This window comes from Salvia splendens, chromosome 20 (genome assembly GCF_004379255.2).
Source record: "Salvia splendens isolate huo1 chromosome 20, SspV2, whole genome shotgun sequence".
Classification (NCBI taxonomy): domain Eukaryota; kingdom Viridiplantae; phylum Streptophyta; class Magnoliopsida; order Lamiales; family Lamiaceae; genus Salvia; species Salvia splendens.
In genome coordinates this window covers 768,954-794,006 of record NC_056051.1, presented here as the reverse complement: position 1 = coordinate 794,006, position 25,053 = coordinate 768,954, and the positions used below count along the sequence as shown (strand labels likewise).

Below are 25,053 nucleotides of genomic sequence, written 5' to 3'. Positions count from 1 at the left end.
CAACAACAAATGATTGTTAAATACACTATAGCAGTGGCAGAGGGATAATAGAACTAGAGTACACCACTACGCCGCCTTGATTGTTACACAACAAAAAATAACTATTTAATATACAGATATTACACTACAAAAGACAACAATTTTACCCATTGAAATTTCTATCATCAAATCCTATTTTTCCGTTGGTAATATTCAGTGAATGAATCCGTTGGTAATTTTTTCACACGGTAACTCCGACATAAAACGTTTGTCGTTAAATTTAATCTAACATCCGTCAGAGTGGACATAGGTGTAAGAGTGTATTCAAGTGTTCATTTAGTATTTAGTACTTATGCGTCATGTGTTCAACTAACTACTTATTCATAAGAGTTTAGTTTGATAAGAAGATGTTATGCGTCATGTGTTCAACAAACCATAAGCCTTTGGTGACTTTGAGAAAGTGATTTACTATTTATTAGCAATTCCGCATAAATAGTTGTCTATAGAGTAAGGATTTTTTTGCTATGTGTTCAATTAACTTTAATTTTATAGTTGTCTATAGAGTAAGGACTTTTTGCCATGTTTTCAATTAACTTTAATTCTATAATTTTTTTAAGTATTTTCAATACTTTTAGAGCGCAAATGATACATCGTCTCCAAGAGTTTATGACGTTGAATTAGAATACATACAATCACAATCCATATGAATGATGTTAGGAACAATATTCTTTATCTTGTGAATATTTTTGTTTTTGTGCCTTTAAATTTAGTATTGCTCCCCATAAATCCCAATTTAGTGTTTAATAATTGATGGAGTACGTACTAAACAAATACTAAACAAGCCCAACAGCAGTAAAGCCCAAGAAAGAGTATCAGTTCGGCATGGCTAAAGAGTATCAGTTCGGCATGACTCAAGAGTTCAGTTCGGCACAACCACAGAGTTCGGCCCCAGCCTACAGCTCAGTAAAAGCCAACCAATCAAACTCTGCTCTCTGGTCGGCATCAAGCTCTACTCTCAGATCGGCAAAAGCTGCTCGGCAATAATTCAGCAGTTCGGTCTCAGTATTCGACCGAACTAGGAGATAGTGGACTCATGCAGGATTTCCACCTCCACTACACCCACGATCTATTTAGTGGTGTCAAGCAGTCATTAACTCATGCAGGATAGTGGACCCATGCAAGATCGCCACGATCTCCACGACATCCACTACCTAGTAAATAGCTGCATGCCACGATCTTGGTCCTTGGTATAAGTAGAACCTAGATCAGATAGATGTTTTTTACATTCTCTCGATCTCTAGAGATAGAATACAAAATAGCAAGTCTGTATTGTAAGCTGTAGAAAACAGATCAAGCAATACAACTCTGCCCTCTTTTCTTCCCCGTGGACGTAGATTTACCTCAGTAAATCGAACCACGTAAATTCTCTGTGTCGTGATCTGCGTTTTTCCTGCATTCACTAACATCAAATTTTCGCGGATTCATCACTGGCGCCGTCTGTGGGAAACAGAGAACCAAATTTGTGATAAAGCGAATTTTTGACCCTTTTTCCACCCCAAAAAAAAAAAAAAAAAAAAAAAAAAATGCATACCAGATCACATACTACCTGTAATACCGTTCGTGATAACCATGAGGAAGCTAGTCCAGCTCGCAGGTCTGAAAAACGGCCTCGGGAGACATCTACCTCCGGTTCTCACGAAGAAGGAACAAGCCACTCCAGGAGTCGTCGCACCGAATCTTCCCAGCAGCCCGATTTAAATGAAGCTGTCAAGCTGTTCTTGGCCGAGAAGCAGGAGGAGTTCTTAACCTTCCTGCAGAAGAGCCAACAGCCGGAGAAGACAACGGCGGATTCTCCCTCCTCATCCAGACATGAAAGTCACTACCGCAGTAGTGACGTGTCTTCCAGGAGAAAGAATCCTCAATCCCGACATGTTCCTGTTCCTCCTCGGTACCGGAACCACAGGAGAACTCCATCTCCTCCGTACCGAAGAGATATCGGGTTCGCCATGTACGGAGCATTAAAGACTCCGTTCTCGGACGATATTACCCGAACTCCTTTGCCGCGGAACTACCGAACTCCGTCGATAACCTATGACGGACTCGTGGATCCTCATGATTTCTTGGGACGCTATCAATATAACATGGCGAACCAGGGTCTCAACGAGGTCCACATGTGCAAGCTGTTTCCCGAGCTGCTCATCGGGAACGCCAGAAGGTGGTTCGATAGCCTTCCTCAAGGCAGCATTAGATCCTACCGAGATCTAATGGATGCTTTCCACAGGAGGTTCTTTCAGAAAGCGGAAGCCCGGATCACTTCGGCTCAGCTGCTTTCTATTCGTCAAGGTCGCGACGAAAAAATCAGCGACTTTATGACAAGATTCCACAAGGAATGCCTGCAAGTAGACGATCTCAACGATCTGCTTGTCATCTCGGCATTCCAAAATGGAATCCTGCCTGGAGCTCTCTACAGGAAGCTCGTTGAGTGCGGTCCGCAGACAGCTCAGGAAATGTGGGACATTGCGGACCAGTTTTCCCGTGCGGATGAGGCAGACCGTCGAAAACGGTCTTTAGACAGCTCATCCCGAGGAGACGAAAAGAAGCCCGATCATAGCGATCAGAGGCTTCCTCGCCGAACTCCTTTTGAAAGAATTCAAAGGGCACCGGTACAAGGCAGATTGGGACCACGTCTCAATCCTGAGAAGCCGCCCGCTCAGTTCGTACCCTTAAACAAGTCAAGAGCGGAAATTTTCGAACTACATTCCGATATGTTCGAAAAACCAAGGCGGATGACGAAATCGGCCGCGCGGCGACCTCAGGATCAATATTGCTCCTTCCATCAAGCCCACGGACACGATACCGAGGAGTGCCGAGATTTGGCTGCAGGTATTGATGTTCTTGTGAAAACAGGAACGTTAAAAAAATACCAAAGCAAGCAGCCGAAAAAGAACAAAGGACAGAGAGGTGCGAACTGCAATCCTCAGGATCCGAAAAAGCATGAGGATTCCGAAGACGATGACGAGCCGCAATATGAAGGAGTAATCCAGACTATTGATGCTCTCCCTGCCGGGAAGACTAAGTCGTCCCTAAAAGCAGAACGCAGAGGTTCCAATCAAGAGGAGCCAACACATAAAAGGCTGAAGAAAGACGAAGTGATTACATTTTCAGATGCCGATCCCGTCCCAGCCATCTCTCCTCACCAAGACGCTATTGTCATTCACGCCGGAGTGGCAAACAAACTGATCCACAGAGTATTTGTGGATACAGGAGCGTCAGTCAGCATTCTTTTTAAAGAATGTTTCGATAAAATGGAAGTGGATCCAGCTCGGCTCAGTCCGGCTCCACTTCCTCTGAAAAGTTTCGCCCAGGAGGACACCCGCCCTGAAGGTATTATCAGCCTTCCGATCACGGTGGGAAAAGCGCCTACAAGCTCCAATACGATGATCGAGTTCTTTGTGGTGAAAGCTCGGTCCCCGTACAACATCATCCTGGGGAGAGACTGGCTCAACACAGTTCGGGCCGTTTGCTCTACTTATCACCTCACCATCAAGATCCCTACTAAAGGAGGGATAGCGGTCATCCGAGGTGACCAAAAGAGAGCAAAGGAATGTCTACAAATTGCGCTTAGAAGTGCCGAGCAGTCAGATCGGCACCATCAAGCATAGCAATCACAGCAGCCGGAGTCAGAGGCGATGACCGAAGTCATATCGGAGCCGAACTCGATGACAGTTCAGCTGTATGAAGACGATCCATCCAGAACGGTTAAGATCGGCTTCGCGGGAACGCCTCTACTTCGGGAAAAAACCATCCAGCTCCTCAAGGAGTATAAAGACGTCTTTGCATGGTCTCCGTTGGACATGACCGGAGTGCCCCCCGAGGTAATCACTCATCGGTTAAATATTGATCCTTCGGTCCGGCCGATAAAACAGAAGCAAAGACTCTTTGCGGCAGAACGAAGTCAAGTCATCCATGACGAAGTCCGTCAATTATTGAAGGCGGATGTGTTATTCGAAGTGAAGTATCCTTCGTGGGTGGCCAATCCTGTCATGATCAAGAAAAAGGAAGGAGGATGGCGGATGTGCATAGATTTCACCGATCTAAATAAGCATTGTCCCAAAGATTGCTATCCCCTTCCGAATATAGATAAAAAAGTAGAAGCTTTGATCGGCTTCGAAATTTTCTGTTTTCTTGATTTGTACAAAGGATATCACCAAGTGTTGATGGATGAGAGTGACGCTCCGAAAACAGCTTTCATTACCGATTTCGGCATTTTCGCTTATAAAAAGATGCCATTCGGTTTAAAGAATGCCGGAGCCACTTATCAAAGGATGGTAGACAAGCTTTTTCGGCACCTGATTGGAAAGGAGGTCGAAGTGTATGTTGACGATATAGTCGTCAAAAGCAAAAGCACTTCGGAGTACGAGCACAACCTTAAGTCCACTCTCAACGTGCTCAAGAAAGCCAACCTCAAACTTAATCCCCAAAAGTGTACCTTTTTGGTAGATTCGGGAAAGTTTCTGGGTTGTTGGGTTTCAAAGGACGGACTCAAGGCAAACCCCTCAAAAGTTCAAGTCGTTCAGAACATGGCAATGCCGAAGTCCATACATGACGTGCAAAGGCTAACCGGATGTCTAGCCGCACTGAATCGATTCCTTTCCCAAGCAGCCGAAAAGCAACTGCCGTTCTTCAAGGTGTTGAAAAAGGCACCAAAGTTCGAGTGGGGAGCCGAGCAGAAAAAGGCCTTTGACGAGCTCAAAAGTTATCTAGCCGAGCTTCCTATTCTCTCTGCTCCAACCGAAGCCGAAGTAATATTCTTATACTTAGCGGCATCCGATCTAACCATTAGCGCGGTGCTTGTACGAGAAGAAGGCCTAAAGCAGTTTCCCATCTACTTTACAAGCCGAGCATTAAGAGGTCCAGAAACAAGGTATCAACCTCTAGAAAAAATTGCTCTGGCATTAGTAAATGCAGCAAGGAGACTGCGGCCATACTTCTATGCTCACAAGGTATGCGTCTTAACCGATCTGCCTCTTCGGCAAGTTTTGACCAAGCCAGAAGCATCAGGCAGAATCGCCAAATGGGCCATAGAGCTGGGAGAACACTCAATCGAGTACCTACCTCGAAAAGCCATCAAGGGACAAGCCTTGGCAGATTTTCTTGCAGAGGCCAAGTTCGATCAAGCAATCCCTGTCATTGCCGAACAGAAAAATTCTGCCAATGCCGAACTAGCACAGCCCTTGGAATCCGAAGTAGAGCCGCCAGACTGCTGGAGCGGATTCGTAGATGGAGCTTCAAACAAGATGGGAAGTGGAGCTGGTATTTTACTCGTCGCTCCCGACGGACACGAGGTAACCTACTCACTTCGGTTCTTATTCCCCACTACTAATAATGAAGCCGAGTACGAAGCCCTCCTTGCCGGACTCCAGTTAGCGCAAAGTCTGCTCGTCAAATCTCTCAAAGTCCATTGTGATTCACAAGTCATAGTCAATCACATGTTGGGTACAAGTGAAGCCCGTGACGAGAGAATGAAGAAGTATTTGGACAAAGCGCAAAACCTCAGCCGAAGTTTCTCCTATTTTCGGATAATCCGTGTTCCCAGAGCGGAAAATAGCCGAGCAGATACCTTAAGTAAGTTGGCCTCAGATCCGAGCTCAAAGGCGGAAGAATTAATGCATCGAAGCATTGATGAAGCCGAGGTACATTCAGTGTCCAGCTCGCCGAACTGGATGACGCCAATCTTGCAGTATCTGGATCAAGGACAATTGCCCGAGGATAAGAGAGAAGCTCGGAAGATCACATGCCGAGCACTTCGGTACGAACTTCATGAAGGAGTCCTCTTTAGAAAGTCTTACCTCCAGCCGTTATTGCGGTGCGTAGGACCAGAAGAGACGGACTACATCCTCAGAGAAGTTCATGAAGGATCGTGCGGCAGCCACATTGGAGCTAGAGCTTTAGCTAAAAAAGTTCTAAGATGGGGATATTATTGGCCAACCTTGGTACAAGAAGCAGTGCAGCTCGTCAAGACATGCCCGAAGTGCCAAATCCATGCAAATATCCCAAGGATGCCGCAGACCGATCTATTCACTATGCAAAGCCCTTGGCCTTTCATGCAATGGGGCATAGACATAGTGGGACCACTTCCTCAAGCTCCTCGGCAAATGAAATTCCTAATCGTTGCCGTGGACTACTTTACGAAGTGGGTGGAAGCTGAACCATTAGCTACGATAACGAGTTCGAAGGCATTGGATTTCGTCTGGAAGAACATAGTGTGCCGATTTGGCATACCCCACATCCTCATCTCGGATAACGGGACTCAGTTCACCGACAAGACGTTCAAGAATTGGTGCCAAGAGCTGAATATTCAACAGCGGTTCACTTCGGTCTCTCATCCACAAGCAAACGGACAAACGGAGGTAACAAATCGTATCCTGGTGAAAGGGTTAAAAGCTCGGTTAGAACAAGCCAAAGGACAATGGGTAGAAAATCTCCCTCAAGTCCTATGGTCCTACCGAACTACACCCACAACCTCCAACGGTGAAACTCCGTACAGTCTTGTGTACGGCACTGAAGCCGTGATTCCGGTGGAGATCGGCGTACCCAGTCCCCGAACTCTAAATTTCTCCTCAGAAATGAATGACGACGGACTGAGAGCCGAGCTAGATCTTGCCGAAGAAAGAAGAGAATTGGCATGCATAAAAGCAGCCAAGTACAAGGAGCAAGTAACCCGGTATTACAACCAAAGGGTGAAGAAGCTACAATTTCAAGTGGGAGATCTCGTCTTGAGAAACAACGAAGTAAGCCGAGCAGAAAAGCTAGGCAAGCTCGAACCCACATGGGAAGGTCCGTATCGGGTGTCAGAAGTCCTCGGCAAAGGGTCTTACAAATTGGCTCACATGTCAGGAGAACAGGTACCCCGAACATGGCACATTTCCAACCTCAAAAAGTTCCATTTGTAAGAGACAGTCCGGTCAGTCAGTCTTGAGTCTTGTTCAGTCAATATGCTTTATTTGGTTTACTTGGTCTTTATTTGTCTCTGTGCGTTTTGTCTATATGCGTTTTGTCTGTCTCTGTGCGTGTCGTCTCTTACAAATGTTACTGAGGTATCTTGTTCTTCGAAGGCTGATCCCCTTCTTAGAACATATACAAGCTAAACAATTGTGAGTCAAAGCTTCTACAGAAGATACAAGACCACAATTCAGCTTAAACAAGCAGTTCGTCTGAAACGAGCTGCAACAAGCCAACAATTGTGAGTCAAAGCTTCTACAGAAGATACAAGACCACAATTCAGCTTAAACAAGCAGTTCGTCTGAAACGAGCTGCAACAAGCCAACAATTGTGAGTCAAAGCTTCTACAGAAGATACAAGACCACAATTCAGCTTAAACAAGCAGTTCGTCTGAAACGAGCTGCAACAAGCCAACGATTGTGAGTCAAAGCTTCTACAGAAGATACAAGACCACAATTCAGCTTAAACAAGCAGTTCGTCTGAAACGAGCTGCAATAAGCCAACGATTGTGAAGTCCAAGCTTCTAAAGAGGATACAAGACCACAATTCGGCTTAAAAATCAAGCACTTCGTCTGAAACGAACTGCAATGAAAGTCCGATTCTCGCGATAAAACTTGCCTGAATTAGGACTAGGGAAAGTCCGATCCACGCGATAAAACTCGCCGAATTAGGACAAGGGAAAGTCCGATCCCCAAATTAGGACAACGGAAAGTTCGATCCGAGCGATAAAACTCGCCAAATTAGGACACAAACCAAGTCTGGTCAAAGAAGAGTTCACTTCATCAGACCGAGGACAAACATCAACTTACCCCGTACCTTTATCCAGAATGCCGAAGTGATTCACTTCACTTTTCGGGGGGGGTAGTGATGGAGTACGTACTAAACAAATACTAAACAAGCCCAACAGCAGTAAAGCCCAAGAAAGAGTATCAGTTCGGCATGGCTAAAGAGTATCAGTTCGGCATGACTCAAGAGTTCAGTTCGGCACAACCACAGAGTTCGGCCCCAGCCTACAGCTCAGTAAAAGCCAACCAATCAAACTCTGCTCTCTGGTCGGCATCAAGCTCTACTCTCAGATCGGCAAAAGCTGCTCGGCAATAATTCAGCAGTTCGGTCTCAGTATTCGACCGAACTAGGAGATAGTGGACTCATGCAGGATTTCCACCTCCACTACACCCACGATCTATTTAGTGGTGTCAAGCAGTCATTAACTCATGCAGGATAGTGGACCCATGCAAGATCGCCACGATCTCCACGACATCCACTACCTAGTAAATAGCTGCATGCCACGATCTTGGTCCTTGGTATAAGTAGAACCTAGATCAGATAGATGTTTTTTACATTCTCTCGATCTCTAGAGATAGAATACAAAATAGCAAGTCTGTATTGTAAGCTGTAGAAAACAGATCAAGCAATACAACTCTGCCCTCTTTTCTTCCCCGTGGACGTAGATTTACCTCAGTAAATCGAACCACGTAAATTCTCTGTGTCGTGATCTGCGTTTTTCCTGCATTCACTAACATCAAATTTTCGCGGATTCATCAATAATCATATGTCTCCATGTAATATTGCATTAAAGTTGTAATATCAGGGACAATTTATTAAACTTGTGTAATTTGTACACACTTCTTTGAAGTACCTAAAATTATATAATGCTACTCCCTTCGTCCCATAATACCCATAATAGATGACACACTTTCCTTTTTAGTTTGTTCCACAAAAGATGTCACATTTAATTTTTTAGAAAAAGTTCTCTCCTCACATTAAAATAAATATACGATTTTCTCTCTCCATTCAACACATAAAACAATATCTCCTAAAATCTCGTGTCATTTCCCAAGTATGTCATCTATTATGGGACGGGGGAGTATCATATATCAACCCTGATAATCTTTCACTTATAGTCAGAACATGTTTTCGAGTATACTATTGGTAAACTCTTCCACTTAGGTCTGGTTTCTTGATAAATATGAAATTTGCATACTTTTAGAGCCTATACTTGGTCATTTTGGTTGTGTAACATGTAAATTATAGTCTATTATTGCGTAGTATATTATTCATATTTTGATAATTTAATGTGTCTAATGTTTCGATAAGTTTTGAATTTTGATGATTGTTATACAGATAAAATTAGAAAGAGATTGCAATTTAAAGATAAATCTTCTTAAATTAATTTTTTCCTAGGAGAAAAATAAAAGAATGGATTTCGTGAGAAAATAATTTAAATTTTTTGCACACACTACTAATTAAAGCGGATTCTTTATTTTCTTTTGTGGGAGAATTGAAAAAATAAAATTAAGTAAATCATTTACAAATTGTATTGCCTCGGCGTTTCATCTTCGATTGTCCAACTCCACAATTTCTCTCTCTCGACATCTGAAATGAGAGAGAGATTTCTGCTGTGGAAATAATTCACCTTTCAATTTTTGAAGTTTCTTGGATTGGGAGAAAATGGGGAATATTTTGGTGAAGAAACCGAAGATCACGGAGGTGGACAGAGCCATTCTTTCCCTCAAAACTCAAAGGCGCAAGCTCGGTCAATACCAGCAGCAGGTGCGATGTCATTCTGCATCACTCATTGTTGATTAATCTTAATGTATTGGGGTTTGGATTGATTCTTAGTGTTTGAAGGATTTTGTTTGTAAAAATTGAGATTTTGTGTTGCTCTGCAAATTTATGATCTTAATTTTATATGTCGAATTTCCCCTTTGATTGGCGCTACGAATTTGTAATGGAATTGATGTAGTGGTATTGAAAGGGTATCATCGGGATCATGATCTTTAATTTGAATAATTGTTAATTTTGTGTTTTTTCTGAACTTTTTGATGTAATGTTTCTATATTAACGGGCTGTTCGGTGTGCAAGCTTGTATCTCATAATTGAATTTATACTATGTTTGGTTCATAGGATTGAATCTCGCAACTGGATAATCTTATTGTAATAAGTCATAGCCACCCTCCTCCAACTAAAATAATCCCACAACTTAATCCTAAATGAATAATGTGTCATGCCAACCGAACGACAACTAAAAGGGTGGAATGTGCACCTAACAGGAACCATATTGATGATTGAATATTCATCTCTAGTATTGATTTATTACTTTGTTGGAAAATATAGTGGATGTTAATGTTATATATATGCATACCTTGGGAACAACGGTTGTATGCCAAAAGGGTTCGTTTTATTTAACGACGGATGGAACTTATTCATTAAGTGGTGCAAGTGTTTGTGGTTCATTAAGTAGCACTAGTACTATATATGTGTTGTAATTGTAATGACCTTGTGATGATCTTTCGTATGAGAAAATATCAACCAAAATTGATGATATTTTGGCCATGACCGAAGTGCTAAGATTTTGTATTTGCAAAGACTTAACTTTAAGTTGGGGGTTTCTAGAAATCATCAATGATCATTACATAGTAAGTATGCTGATTCGGTTTCTGTCTAGTCATTAAAACTTAATCTTAGTAATTAAACTGGCTCATTCTCATGTCATTGTTTATTGAAGATTTCTCTATCACAATCCAGCAGTGCTCAGTGTTAATATCATTATGCTGTGTCGTAATTATAATCGTTATCTGCTGTCTAATGTCTCTATGATATGTATTAACATACCCAATACTTTCAGCTAGAGGCTGTCATTGATGCTGAAAAGCAGGCTGCAAAAGATTTACTTCGGGAAAAGAAGAAAGACAGGGCATTGTTAGCATTGAAAAAGAAGAAGGTTCAGGAGGACTTATTAAAGCAAGTTGATGGTTGGCTTATCAATGTAGAGCAGCAAGTAAGTTTACTTTGGCCAGGTTCTCTTCGTCTCATTGTTTCTTCATTTTGGTGGAAGGTTTCTTATACCTATTAAAATTGACATGTATTTCTCCTGGATTGGTGGCCACAGTTAGCAGATGTCGAACTCGCAAGCAAGCAAAAGGCAGTTTTTGAGAGTTTGAAGTCTGGAAATATTGCAGTTAAAGCCATGCAAAGTGAGATAAGCCTTGATGATGTTCAAAAACTGATGGATGATTCTGCCGAGGCAAAAGCTTATCAAGAAGTGAGTGTCACTATCTTGTCCTCTCGCTCTTTAACTGTTATCGCAACATGGTTTATTTCCATTAAATAGGTAGTAAATTTTGTTTTCGTTGTTTATATCATGCTCAATAAAAATTTAAATGGTTTGTGCTATATTCTTTTCCTTTTTCTGGCCAAGCTAGTGCAGATTCATTTTAAGTTTTAACTGGTCGGCGCTGAGAAGCATTATCACGATGCTTGAGTAGTTTTTTTAAGTATATTTATTATTGCATTAGAAACCGAGTCTCCTATGCCTAGAATCTCTTTTTAGTGGTTAAATACCTTTTGATCTTTAATTCTTTATGTTACTCATCTGTCCTTATACATACATCCGAACCTGTTAGAGAAAAGAAGCAAATGGAGATGGATGGTATTGCCTAACCTCAAATGAAATTGAATATGTAATAGATATTGATAAACAATCCCTTTACAAGGCCAATTTTCTAACGATGTCCTACGGTAAATTACTGTCCTTAAACTATTCCCAAGATTCAACATCCCTCAAATCTCAACGGACATATTTATAAGACTCTTAAAAGTCTTAAGAAATAAGGATAATGTTAAAGGTAGATTTGTAGACTTCTAACATTTAAATGATGACTTCTAGACTTCTAAAAATTATAGATTTCTAGCTCTTGATGCGTATCAGAACCCTTGCAAGGCATATTACCTAATCAAAGAAGAAATTGGATTGCATATGATCCGTCATAAGGCCTGTATTTTCTTTCTATTTAGTAATTTTTATCTAGTTTTCCAATGAGTCTATACTCTCTAATTTTATTTTTTTATTTATTTTTCTGGTAAAGGAAATTAATGCCATTCTGGGAGAGAAGCTATCGACTGAAGATGAAGAGGAAGTTTTAGCTGAATTCGAAACTCTAGAGGCTCAGGTCCGTACTATGTTTTCTTGTGCCATACTTATCATATTCACTTCAGTTATCAGTTTGGAATTTAACATGGCAGTACCTATAGTATTAGAACATTATTGTCCAATTTATTATGCGTAATACTCCCTCCGTCCCAAGCTAGTTGATGCAATTCTTTTGGGCATGAGATTTAAGAAACTGATATTTAAAGGTTAAATGAAGAGAGAGTAAAGTATGAAAGAGAAAAAGTAAGAGAGATAGAGAGAGGATAAAGTTTTGCCAAAAAAGGAAATGAAACAAGTAGCTTGGGACAACCGAAAATTGAGTATGGAGCAAGTAGCTTGGGATGGAGGGAGTAGTTTTATGGCAAGCATGATACTTTATATACAGACTTGTTATATTTGTGCTGGCATGATGGGATCTCGCCGCAAATCAAAACTACTGTATATTTGATCTTCAACATGAAAGTTATACGTGTATGTATATAAAATTGCTGTGAGCCAAAGAAACTTCTGGTGTCTTGCAGTTAACACTCGCGGATATGCCCAAAGTTCCGTCAGCAGCACCTTCTACTCAAGAACAAGAAGATGAGCTGGACCTTCCTGACGTGCCAACCAAAGCTCCGGCCATGTCAGAAGCCGTTGCACATTCTTCATCTGAAATTTCTGAACATAGAAAAGGTCTCTCTCTCTCTCTCTCTCTCTCTCTCTCTCTCTTATCCTCTTTCTCCATTGATAAGGCCTGACAGTTATACCCCCTCTGTATTGGTTACAGTTCTGGAGGAACCATTACCTGCTTAATATACAGAGTGCTTAATGGCCTCGAATCACAGGTAGTAAAGATCAATGATCATGGGCCTTGTTTATGCCAGTGATGCTCATTTTATACATTATATATATATGTTTTCAGATGCTGTTTACTTCTGCTTATTTCGTATGATGTTCTGCTTCTTTTTCTGCATTTGCAAACATTTTGTAAATTATCCTGAATATATGGTATCAAGATCTGCTTATTTCTTCCGATAGTAGGCGTTTCGCTTCTTTTTCGAAATTTGCTGAGATTTTGTAAATTCTCCTAAATATATGATATGATGATTTTTGTTTGCTACTGTTTCATGCTAGATATTGATCTTTAATATTTTCATCAAAGAAATGGATACCTAAAAAAAGGGTGTTTGAAATAAATGAACGAGAACAATAATCATACTCAGCCTCTTCCTTATACATATAGTAAATAAATTCATACAATGAATTGCTATGATTTTCAGTATCTGTTAGTTGCTAAGTAAACAAGAAAGAGATAATATCTCTAGTTTTGATGAACACTTTTTCAATAAAAAAAAACATGCCCTAAATAGTTTTTCATGTGCTATATAAATCAAAAGATGATGAAATTCATAATATTATACCCAAATGGAGAGGCAACATATATTTCAAATTCCTCTTATGTGGATATAACAAAAAAAACATTTGTTTTGTGCATTTACTCTACAAACAAAACAAGATTTCAAGTTTTGGATTGAGCCTCAATCAATCCAGATAGAACAGAGTAACAATCTTCCGCATGTTCTTCGCCTCTTGACACGTCTCCATGAGCAACCTACTGTCGTGAAAGGCGAAACAGATGACCTGCTGCACTTGAGATATGATGTCCATGTTACACAACCTGCAACAAAGTTTCGCCAATTCACATGAGTGAAATCTTGATTGCGAGATTCACTTTTAGATGGGAGCTAGACGAGTAGTATCAACGAAAAAGAGTACTACCTGCTAGCCTCTATCAATGGAAGATGATCGTTGTAAGGCTTCTCTATCACATGTTTTACCTATAACCCAAAGAAAAGAAGATGAAGCAGGATTTCGAAATTAATTTCCACAAGATGAACATAAAAGGAATCACAATAGCTCTTTCATGTTTATAGGAGATATCATGGAGAAGCGAAAACACAATATTTGAAAAAACATTATGCCAAAATTATTAATTGCGGAAAATCTAGCATTAACCATATCATCAGATGACCAGATCTTACTTTGGAAAGTAGCTCCTGACTCTCTGGAGGCTGCTTTTTTAAACTTTGCGGAAGTATCACAGTTAGCAGCTCTGGTTTTTCAGCTCGAAGAGCTCCTCTGATAACAGCAGCATTAGTCCCCGAAGCTCCTGAAGTGAAGATATGGTTTTTCTAGAAAGAAAGCAATAGAAAATCCACACAATAAAATTCATCAGGAGAGCACCAGAGCATATGAGATTGAAATAAAGATCTTTAAGTAATGGGATACTAAGCGTTTGGTTTTGGGGTATCGCATATGAATAAGGATTTTCATTTAGAGGCTAAATCATGTACGGAAATTGTGCTATTATACCGTAAAAAGCAAACAACCTAACGATGCATATATGTAATACTACTTGAATATATTTTGAGGACATACAGTTATGACCAGTGCATAGCTGAGAATCTCAATGAGTTCTTGGTGCATAAACCCCATGTTTCGTGTGCCAAAGAAACCAATTACTCTGGGGCCTTGTTGTTGAATTGCTAGTAATTCCTGAATTAAAAACAGAACAATCCATTATTATATGTTTGATGTATTTTAATCAATAAAGAGCAAACAAAATCCTGATTTGAATCATCTGATCATAAAAGAGTGAACGAAATAGATAAATTATGATAAATAAAGATAGCAACAAGTACTACACTTGTGTTTAGCCTCAAAGGTAGGGATTCTTAACAAGTTCATACTTCATAGTCAAGGTAGTTATCATTTATAACAAACAAGAGTCATGGTCATAAATCATGATTAGTACCAGAATTTCGACCTGCACGGCACAAATTCCACTTTCCAAAGACTTGAGGTACATATTTATCATGCAAGTATGTTCACATAACAAATTGCAAATTTGTAATCTTATGTCACCAATGAGATAATCCCTTTGTCCCATTAAAAATGAAACGTTTTTCTTTTTGGGTTGTCCCATTAAAAATGAAACGTTTCCTACAATGGAAACAACACCATCTCTACTTTTTCTTCCTTCTTACTTTACTCTCTCTCCATTACCTCACAAAACAACACTACATAAAATCTCGTGCCGAAAAGCAAACCATTTCATATTTATTGGGAAGGAGGGAGTATTATTTATTATTATTATGAGCCAACAAATAGTTTCTCCGTTTTTATATAAAGTCATATTCGCAAAAGGCTTAGACAAGGGATTTCAGTAACTCTTTTAGTGGGATAATCATAATTACATGAATGGATATGAGTTGCATACATGTCCTTTTAGAACCAAAACATGCTTGGTTCACACATCTATGGTAGAGGTTAAAAATTGACAACCAACTGAAATATGAAAAGCAAAAAATCCATATGAGAGAGCAATAGATAGCAACGTAGACACAACAAGAATTTTCAATATCAATACAGCAAATAAAGATATTCATATAACTGAACAAGCACAAAAGCTCATTTATATCAACGTTCCTGTCCCAGTAAAATCATCTGTATGTAGAAATCCAAAGACCATGCATATTTGAAGAACTGACACACCAAATACCACGAGTCAAATGAGTCACTCACAAATAACCGAGCATCGTCTAATGGAATGATATGTAGATTTGCGGATACCTGCAGATAGTCTACATCAGGGGCAGGTCTATACTCAGACACCATAACAGCTCCAGAACCTTCAACAATAGACTGGGCTTGAGTTGGAATCTGAGTCGAGACTTCTTCATCTGAACCTAGCACCTGGATCTCATTCTTGTCTTCTTCTACATATTCCCCTATGCTTTGCTGTACCCCGTCATGTCCAAAAAGCAACTATACCACCACATAGAAAACACAGGCCCCTGGTAGTAAATGATTAGTGAAAACCAACTGATGCGTGGAAATATATGTATAAGACAAGTGGATTTCACTAGAACACCGCAACATGAATGGAATTTGTGTTCCACGTATGTAAGAGTTGGTGTGGTTGCTACAGGAAAATGGCCTTATATTCATCATTCATCGTGGAATCATTCAGTCCTTAAATTGCTTACATTTATTAGTAAGGCCTTAAGGCCTAATGCACAATTATTGTAGACGAAATCATAAGAAATCTCAGTGAAGACTCCAAGCAGCTCATCCAAATACGTTGGCATGGCATTTAAAATTTGACATATGGACTAACAGCTTGTGCTCATAAGACGATACATTTAATACTGAAATCCTGTTTTTCTGCCTCAACTTTTCTTTAAGGATCATTGATGATATCAAGTAACTTATTTTCAGAATAACTACACATATAGGCAGACCCGACATTACAAACGCATTCAACCAACATTATCTGGACAAAGATACGTCCAAAACAATATCATTACATAAGTTAAGTTTATGATATCAACGAAGCCGGACTTCTATGACTCATTGGGACCTGGAGTCGTATTAGGAGTAGTCTCAATAATTTAAAAAACTGGAACATTTATTTAACTCAAAACTGAAAATTATAATCCACATCTAGTATTTCGACTAACATCTTAAGATTCTTAATAGAAAATCTGTTGTCCTACTTATACGTAACTTAGAAAGACCTGTCGTTCATACACTATGAATCATATGATGGAACAATCAATTCTTCTTCATCTCACAGCCAAGTACATTATCATTCTTAAGTACGCATAGATTCAGCTGGAGCAACAAACTAAGAATGAATCACATCTACTTTTTCAAGCTATCCATTGCACATGCATATGATGCAATATGCTAATGCCATTACACGAATACACTCCACTTTACATATGAGCTTCCCAAATAGTAAATTGATCTAAATCCTTGCAAAAATTAATTCTTTCATTAAAGAACATGTGCATCGATTAGATTAATATTCAGTAAATTATCAGTGAGAACTGAGAACCATCAGGCTTCAACAGCTTCCAACTACCAAACTAGTTTGATTCAACAGACTATCTTCTCAAGCTCGGATATTGTTACTCCTCTAGTAGAAATCCATCAGCTTTTACCTAACTCATGAACAAGTCATGCAGCTTAATACATTTTTAATGCCCTTTAACAATTAAAATCAATTCAACTATGCAAAAACTGAATTGGCAACAATGTGAATAACATCCACTTTCCACCTATTTTCCCTTGTCTAGATCAGCACTGTAAAAATTTAATCAAAGCCTATTCATTAGCAAATGGAAAACCTAAAACACAGAAACGACAGATAAATCCACCAAATTATACAAAGATGAAATCTTTTCCCATAAAAAACAAAACTTCCAAGGCCCATTTCCCAAAACCCCCCTTATACAAAAATTAGATAGGAAAAGGGGCAAAAGAGGGGGAGAGATTAACAAAGAAAATACCTTTTTTCTTGGCAAAGAACAGTAGCAGGAAGGGGCAAATCTCCCATGGCCAAGCGAAGGGGAGGAGAGAGAAACGAATCGGGTGAAACTAGTAGCAGCAGCTGCAATGGGAATTGCTGTGGTGGTGAAGTGAGGGAGTTTGAATGATTCAAAATGCGGAGGTCTCAATGATGGCGTTGTCATCTCTTCACCCTTTTCCTCGCTCTGAAAAATGTTTAATTCATAAATTCGGTGTTGCAATTGGTTGGTTGAGGCTGTTGGAGAATCTGCTTCTGTTGCCTTTCTTGTAAAGCTCTTCAGCGAGGAGGATATGATTTGAGGGAAAAGGGACGACTCTTTTTCGATTCTTCCGTTTTCGTGTTTTCATTTATTAATTGGAGTAAAATTTTATGAGTAGAAAAAATATTGTTATTAATATTTCTCGTTGTTGGCACTGTCTCTGTCTCATAATTTTAAGGGCGTGTTCATCCTATTAGAATTCCAATTTTCAAATTCTCAGTCATTTTGCCATTTTGGTACGTTTCATAGTAATAGAGTCATTTTGCCATTTTGGTACGTTTCATAGTAATAGAGTTATTTCCCTTTTTAGTAAAAATCAACACATTTTTCCACACCTAATTTATTCTCTTACTTTATTCTCTCTTCATCTCTCTACTTTTTTCATTTTTTTTATTTTATTCTCCCTTTACTTAACTCACGTAACACAATTTTTCCTAATCACTGTGCTGAAAAGAAACGCTTCCATTATTATGGAACGGAGGGAGTATCTTTCAATGTAATTCGATTATTGTATGTTCTTTTTCTCTAGTTGTTAGTCATAATTGTCTCAAGTGATTCACAATGGAGGCTCTGACAAGGTTAGTTCAATGGCATTGTATACATATTCGTGGATATGTCGTACGGTAGGCTGTTACTCTTGCTTGAATTTTTGAATTCCCCGAATAGGGAGCACTGAAGGGGTGAGGTAGAAGTGCCGATTCTTCTTGTGGTGAGCTAGGACATTCACGAATATAGCAACTTGTTCCTCCACCCCGAGGCATTTACCCTCACGCAACCCACCCACCCCTCTCTTTTAAAAGGTAGCATAGGCGTCCAAAGGTATTACGGTCCATTCGCATATTAGCAATGCAATATGCGTCACTGAAGTGAAGGAGACGATCATTGTGTCCAGTTGTACTGGTTTGGGAGAAAGTTCATGGTCTGTAAGGCTATTTTTCCTAATTCTAATGCAATACTTTTGAATTTTACCAATTTTATCTGTGTAAAAAGAATAAATAATAACTAGTATAATTTGCTATTAATTCCGAAATACTTAAAATCACAACAAACGTTACATATGCCTTAGCGATTCATTGGATTCAAATTTTTATCTCATTTCTTACTTAAAACATCATCCACAATTCAGCATTCGTAAATTAACAATTAAAAAATATAAAAAATAAGAGAAGAAAAAATGAAAAGCACAACTAAAACTAAACACATTAAAATTAAAAACATGGTTGTGGTATGCTAGTTTGAATCCAGCTAGGTATGTGCTAATAATAGTTTACATGGCCATCAAGAACTGCTCTAAAATGTGACGACAAATGGATACTTTTCATGCTTAAATAACAGTAATAGCCACCAGACTAACTTTTCAAGAAGATGAATAATATTACAAGATAGTACATTTCTATGACAGTAAAATTAAACAAAAAAAATATCAATAAGTCTAAAAACATATTAGTAAGAGTGTCAGCCACATCTTGTATAGAATTATATATCCCACCTCTTCTTCACACGGAACATCAGAGCTGATGATTTGATATCATCTTGAGGAACTTGGAGCATGAACTGCACTTTCATCTTCAACGGGGTCGTCTTTGCTTTGCCATCTTCATCTCCAACCTGAACCATTTGTATCGCACGTTAGAGTTGGTATCAAACTATCAATCTAAATTTATACGCAGAATGGAATTCCATTGCCCGGCTGAAAGGGCACCCTCTTTCTCTCTTTCTCAAAAAGTAATAGTACTAAAATTTAGTACATGATTACTATATCGAAATCTAAGATTGTGATGATTGAGATCAAAAGTTGTGAAACTAACCCAAAGAGATGCCCAACCAAGTCGGACTTCAGAATCATAGCCAGCTTTGAGCTTGTAATCCTTCCCGACTGTGTGTTTGTAGACCACACTCCAATTGTCTGAATCGAAGTGGTACCAGTAACTGACCACAGGAAGACAAATCATTGGATTAGTAGGTTCTGTAACAGTGTGTAGTTACAATGTTACATACAGCAAAATCAGCATCTCTCCTATAGTTTGCTGATCAGTGACGGTTTATATTTGGCAAAAAATAAACTATTACATTCCGGCTGTGTATGAAGGCAACACATTCGTGTTAATAATGATTATGATGAGCCTGTCGATGTTACCGAGTGAAAATCCTCTATATGCATCTCCAGTGCAGAAACTAAAATATATGATATCAAGATACAAGATCTGCAGTTGACATTATAGCTATGTGTTTTATGATGTTGCGGTATTAATCTCTGACTAGCTGTGATCTGAAAATTCTTCAGATTTCATATAAATCAGATATTATGATTTAGGAGAGTGATGAGTTTTATACTTGATTATAGTAATTATGAATGTAGTTTGTTCACATATGTTGAGTAAACAACTAAACATACGAGAGACATCTTTGTTTAACAAACAAACAAAAAAAGACATCTTTGTTTAACATGCTTTAGTTGATGGTCAATCAGGCAGTCTACTTGTTGGTCCAACCTACCCTATTAGTGACTGATCGAGACATTAGTGATCGGTAGTGATTGGATAAGAAAATTAAAAAAAATCTTAACAAAACATTTTCAATATCAGTTGAACTCGTTGTACCAACAAGACTCCAAAAGGTATAGATCCAAATAATACATTATATCGATATATAGAGACTTGTAATCAAATATGAACAGACATCTTATGCATAACTAAGACCAAATATCAACCTTATGATTGGAATATCAAACGGCTAGGATTAATATAACCGAAACTAATTAATTATAACAATCGAGGGTAATTATGTCAATTAATATAGCAATCAGTTATAGTAATGCCCTAATTCTCGCGAGATAAGAGATACCTAATTCACATAATTTGCATATAATGAAGTACATTCAATGTTATGTTGATTATATTTTTGGACTCTCAAAAACTTTAAATTTCATATAACTCTTTCGGTTTGATTATTTTTCACAGACCATATATCAAATTAGATGCAATTTTATGAGGACTTCATTGCAATCTAAATTGCATGTGCACATGAAGAAATTTGCATAGTAAATGTTACTATCTATGCCAATTGTCATTATAATGAAGTAAATTCATTGTTATGATGACGTAACCACAGTCTTATAATGATGTACATTCAATGTTATGATAAAGTGTATTTTCGAATTTTGTAATGGTGCAAAGGACAGTGTGAACCACCCATATTTATTGGGGGGGTTAATGTACTTGCAGTGTGATGAGTCATGAGAAACATTTAATAATATGATGACGTCAATTATGAAGTATGTTTAATGTTATGATGAAGTATATTTTTAATTTGTAATAGACTAATAGTGTAATTGACAGTCGTCAACCACCCCTTACTTATCAAAGATTAATACAGTATAGTTTTCGATAATATTACTCATATAACAATGTTCAAATGACACTATGATGATACACGTTTTCTTTTTAACTCGGCCTTCCATATTTTCATCCAATGGATGCGATGTGGTCATAGCTACGCATTAAAGGTGTGGCTTCACCCTAGTGCAACCATAAATATATATTGTTAACAAAAACTTGTTTGATGTAAAAAAGAGAAAGAAGAGTGCATAGGCATCCTAATACCTTAGTGAACCTTTGTTCATTTTATGTCTGTTTGAGCTTGTGTGTGTGTGTACAATCCTTGACACTAGAATCCAGTTTACAACTGTGTTTTGCCAAACACAATCGAGGACTAGATAGTATGGAACAAGAGAGGGAGAAAGAGAGAGCACCTCAACTTGTCTGACGGAGTGAATCTCCGCTTAAATGCGCATGACAGTACATTTGAAGGGAGCGAAATGCTTGGAACAAAAGTTAGATGTTCATCCTACAAGCGACAAAATTCAGCAAATAAATTCAGAATACTTGTTTGACTCTTACAACAAGATCATGATTGTGTCAGGGATCAAATAAATGAAACAAACAAGCATTCCCCTCAGTAAACTTTTATCATCTAGAAGAATAGAAAGATTATTATCAATTAGTGATGATAAAGAGTATAAATTATCAGAAGAAAACTACCTTGAATGCATATCTTAGATCCCAATTTTCCTCTTCGTATCGAGCAGTGCACAGACCATTTAAAACATTGCTTTTGAGGATACCATTGACTAATAAAGTTCTTTTCTGTTCTTCTTCTTCTTCTTCCTCCTCCACCCCTTTCTCCTCTAATGAAACTTCACCCAGAGGAAATCTGAAAGTTGCCTTTGGCTGTATCAAGAAATAATATAATTACTTATTAAGCATAAAAGCAAATTGTTATTAGGAAGAGGTAGGTAGTTATAACTCCTCATCTGCTGGCAAGCATGAACTTCATGACAAGATTTCAAACAGTGGAAATAGTGAAGAAAACTAACCATGCCAACAGACGGAACTGCAGATGCTAATTCGAGTTTGTAGGCTGGGGTAGCAAGATCTGCAACCACGGAAACCTCTCCTTGTCGAGCCTATTAGTAAAAAGTTTTGAAAGTGGATTAGAATAGATCATATAACACTAGATACTAAATTATTATGCCAAATAAACAGCTGTCCATCTAACTTGTTGATCAAATAAAACTCTTTCCTATTATATCAATTATAAGAGGGGTGATGGAAAACAATAACAACCACTACCAATTCTTTTATATACTTAACATAATTTCAACCACAACTTTTGATTGCTCAGTGACAAAGATCATTCAATTATGAACTCTTCCATTTCATCAAAGAGTCGCCAACATATAACAACAATCAAGAGAAAAAATAGAAAATAAAAAATGGACACAGATACTAAGAAACTAAGAATTGGCAATTTTACTTGAAATTGCAATGATGATGGCTTAGCAAGTGGCATATTCACAGAAGCATCAATCTCTTAAGCTTATGTGGTAATGAAACTGTGTAAAATTTCCATAAATCAAAAGAACAGCATAGAAACAAGAAGCTATTCTGTTATCTATGCATTTGAACCAAAGCTGAAAGTATGGACTCCAATTTTGTGCATAACCAAGCTGTTCCTCTCAATTCCAACATCAACTAACCTGATTCAATTCACTGACATAAACTAATCTAAATTCCAATTGAGGGGAATGAAACATTAAACAAAGGGGCAAAAAACAATAAAAAAATGTTAGAACTCAAAATTCTTCCACCGCTCAATCCCTACACTCAAACCAACACAATCAATCAACTTATCTGAGGCAAATAATAACAAAATCGGATCTAAAAATTCAACATAGAAACAGAACCTTGACTTGATGAGCAGCTCGGAATTGAACTCCCGGCGCGATTTCCAGCGACGTCTTGACCACCGCATCGCGCTCGTCGACGTCGTATTGCAGCGAGAAGAACTTGGAGATGAACGAGATTTGGGGCTCCGACACCTCCCCTTTGCCGTTGTTGTAGAACGACAGCTTCAATTTAGCTAAATTGTCCAGTAATTTGCAAGACACCTTCTGGAAGAAAATGGAGGTGTCGCTGTCGTACTCCGATGTAAGGCGGAGCTTCGGCCGACCCGAGCCAAAGAGTCCGCCGCCGTCGGCGGAGGCCGAGGGAGGGGCAGCGGCGATCGGCTGCGGGTCGAATTTCGATTCCGCCATTGTTGTGTCGAATTTTGTTTAATTTTTGAGAAAACTTATCTATTTTAAATTTAAAGCAAATGAATATATGGGGTCGGGGAATTTTAGGCGGGGATTTAGAGGTGATATTATCTAAGCACAAATACTTTTTTTCCTCTATTTTTTATTGTTTGCCATTTATTTTGTTTTTTTTTCAAAGTTAACATAAAATTTTAATGATCGCGCCATCATTGTTCAAAAAAATTTAGACTAAAATACGCCTTAATTTATAAAAGAAAATTTCATACACTTTTAAATCTCAAATAATCACTTTATGGTACTATTTCCGTTCAAATTATGATTGACACATTATTTTTTTTAATTTGTCCCAACTAAAATAATACATTTTTTTTATTTTTAGTATTTTTTTCTTTTTAATTAATATACTTAATCACTTTTTTTCTCTCCAATTAAATATTACAGAGTACTTACACCACTCTTTCACTCTCTAGTTAACTACACTAACCAAAAAATCATTTTAGTCGAGACGAGAGAGTAGATGTAACATTTTTTTACTGTAGCGTGTAAAAATATTATTTGAGTTCCATAAACTTTGGTTTAATACAATTTAAGCTACTTATTCATTGTTTCGATTTTTTTTAGAGCAAAAAAATTCTCAAGCCCATGAAGGCATTTCAGTTCCGGTTCGGTTTGGGCATGTCTAGATCTAGGTCTCCTAAAAGGAAAAATGAAACGTCTCGGGCTCAATTTAATGGTGGCATGGGCTTGAATATTGATGTCATACTTGGGTGTTAATTTAATTTCAAGTAGACCATTTTTAATTTATTAGTGGGCCTTGGAAGTGACTTACTAAGGTGGGCCTTATCTGTTATTGAATTTTAGCATAATTAGAGCTCTACTAATTAATTAAGATAATTTATGATTTAATTATTCGAAGTAAATCTTTGGGAATAGTTTAAACTTTAAATAATTAAGTAAGTCCCGACTATTTGATGATCCATAGTACTATTTCAAATCTCTTTATCTAGTTAACACAATAAATTTGTTAGAGCAGTAACTGAGATTCAACAGTAGAATGCACTCTAGTAAGATAGATTCATTGCATTTTTCAAGAATAATTTTACTTTTAGCAACGACTTATTATTTTCTTTTCTTTGAAAGGTTGAAATGTAAGAAGTGAAGGCAGAAGAGCTATGCCCCATGACAAGAAGCTTTTGTTGAAATTATTGAAAGTTTACTAGGTGGGCTTTCTATCGCTCAAATCTTGAGATAAATTATGAAGCATGATCATATACTTGAGCAATATTTTTTAAAAATATTTATCTTAGCCATGTTTTGTTTTTGAGAAAATACATATTTGTGTTAGCTACCACGAGAGCTCCCTTACTATATGCCCAGTTGATATATACATTATACGAATTTTGGTCCTGATAGTCTAACATCTCTATTATAAATAGAAATCTCTTTATTTCTACTTTATTCTCGCATCATATACATAAAATAAAACTGCATAAAATCCTGCACAGCCCAAAGAAGGGGTCATCTTCCTTGAAATAGAAGGAGTATGTAGTACAAATTAATATTTATCATTTTTTCTTTTAAACTTTACTGTTTTATACTTCAATTTTTTTTCATCGGATTAACAAATTATATAAAAGTTAAGGCTCAAATAAACTTAATATAAAGTAGACTATGATTTCTGCTTACTTCGGAAATCTAATGATTTTGGCGAAATTTTTTTTATTATATTAATTTGTATTATTAATTAGAGAAGAAAACATTTTGTGAATCATACACAGCAACAAGCACCGAACAAATGGATTAAATTCTTTGTATATGGAGTAATTGTTAGTGTTACTATAACTAGATATATCGGTAAATCATTCATTTTAAATTGGGATGTTAACTTCTCGTCATTTTATATAATTTAATATGCACAGGTAATC

At 38.0% G+C, this 25,053-nt stretch overlaps 3 protein-coding genes across 3 annotated transcripts; 1 reads left to right on the top strand and 2 right to left on the bottom strand.

Annotated features, from left to right (window-relative positions):
* The first annotated feature begins 9,261 nt into the window (after positions 1-9,261).
* Positions 9,262-12,933, top strand: LOC121780725 (vacuolar protein sorting-associated protein 20 homolog 2-like). The gene is made up of 6 exons (XM_042178357.1): positions 9,262-9,534; positions 10,610-10,762; positions 10,874-11,026; positions 11,850-11,933; positions 12,436-12,589; positions 12,684-12,933. Exons 1-6 carry the CDS (start codon positions 9,433-9,435, stop codon positions 12,707-12,709), a joined length of 672 nt encoding a protein of 223 aa, XP_042034291.1. The 5' UTR covers positions 9,262-9,432; the 3' UTR covers positions 12,710-12,933.
* A 321-nt stretch (positions 12,934-13,254) lies between these two features.
* LOC121780879 lies at positions 13,255-17,653 on the bottom strand. Its single transcript, XM_042178522.1, has 6 exons — positions 17,254-17,653; positions 15,530-15,724; positions 14,336-14,452; positions 13,939-14,088; positions 13,676-13,734; positions 13,255-13,574 (listed from the first exon to the last, which is right to left on the bottom strand). Exons 1-6 carry the CDS (start codon positions 17,434-17,436, stop codon positions 13,439-13,441), a joined length of 840 nt encoding a protein of 279 aa, XP_042034456.1. The 5' UTR covers positions 17,437-17,653; the 3' UTR covers positions 13,255-13,438.
* Positions 17,654-18,861: 1,208 nt separating this feature from the next.
* LOC121780549 (outer envelope pore protein 37, chloroplastic-like) lies at positions 18,862-23,181 on the bottom strand. The gene is made up of 6 exons (XM_042178137.1): positions 22,778-23,181; positions 21,908-21,997; positions 21,573-21,761; positions 21,284-21,378; positions 19,341-19,461; positions 18,862-19,140 (listed from the first exon to the last, which is right to left on the bottom strand). The coding sequence occupies exons 1-6, from the start codon at positions 23,126-23,128 to the stop codon at positions 19,009-19,011; spliced, it is 978 nt and encodes a 325-aa protein (XP_042034071.1). The 5' UTR covers positions 23,129-23,181; the 3' UTR covers positions 18,862-19,008.
* Positions 23,182-25,053: the final 1,872 nt, after the last annotated feature.

Coding starts and splice junctions, on each gene's coding strand:
- LOC121780725 (XM_042178357.1), top strand. CDS start 9,433: ATGGGGAATATTTTGGTGAAGAAACCGAAGATCACGGAGGTGGACAGA. Junction 10,763..10,873: donor TTATCAATGTAGAGCAGCAA/GTAAGTTTACTT, acceptor TGGTGGCCACAG/TTAGCAGATGTCGAACTCGC. Junction 11,027..11,849: donor AGGCAAAAGCTTATCAAGAA/GTGAGTGTCACT, acceptor TTTCTGGTAAAG/GAAATTAATGCCATTCTGGG.
- LOC121780549 (XM_042178137.1), bottom strand. CDS start 23,128: ATGGCGGAATCGAAATTCGACCCGCAGCCGATCGCCGCTGCCCCTCCC. Junction 21,998..22,777: donor GAGCTGCTCATCAAGTCAAG/GTTCTGTTTCTA, acceptor TTTTACTAATAG/GCTCGACAAGGAGAGGTTTC. Junction 19,141..19,340: donor TTGGTTGGGCATCTCTTTGG/GTTAGTTTCACA, acceptor CAAATGGTTCAG/GTTGGAGATGAAGATGGCAA.
- LOC121780879 (XM_042178522.1), bottom strand. CDS start 17,436: ATGACAACGCCATCATTGAGACCTCCGCATTTTGAATCATTCAAACTC. Junction 15,725..17,253: donor GTTCTTTGCCAAGAAAAAAG/GTATTTTCTTTG, acceptor GTGGTGGTATAG/TTGCTTTTTGGACATGACGG. Junction 14,089..14,335: donor GCTATGCACTGGTCATAACT/GTATGTCCTCAA, acceptor CTTTCTTTCTAG/AAAAACCATATCTTCACTTC.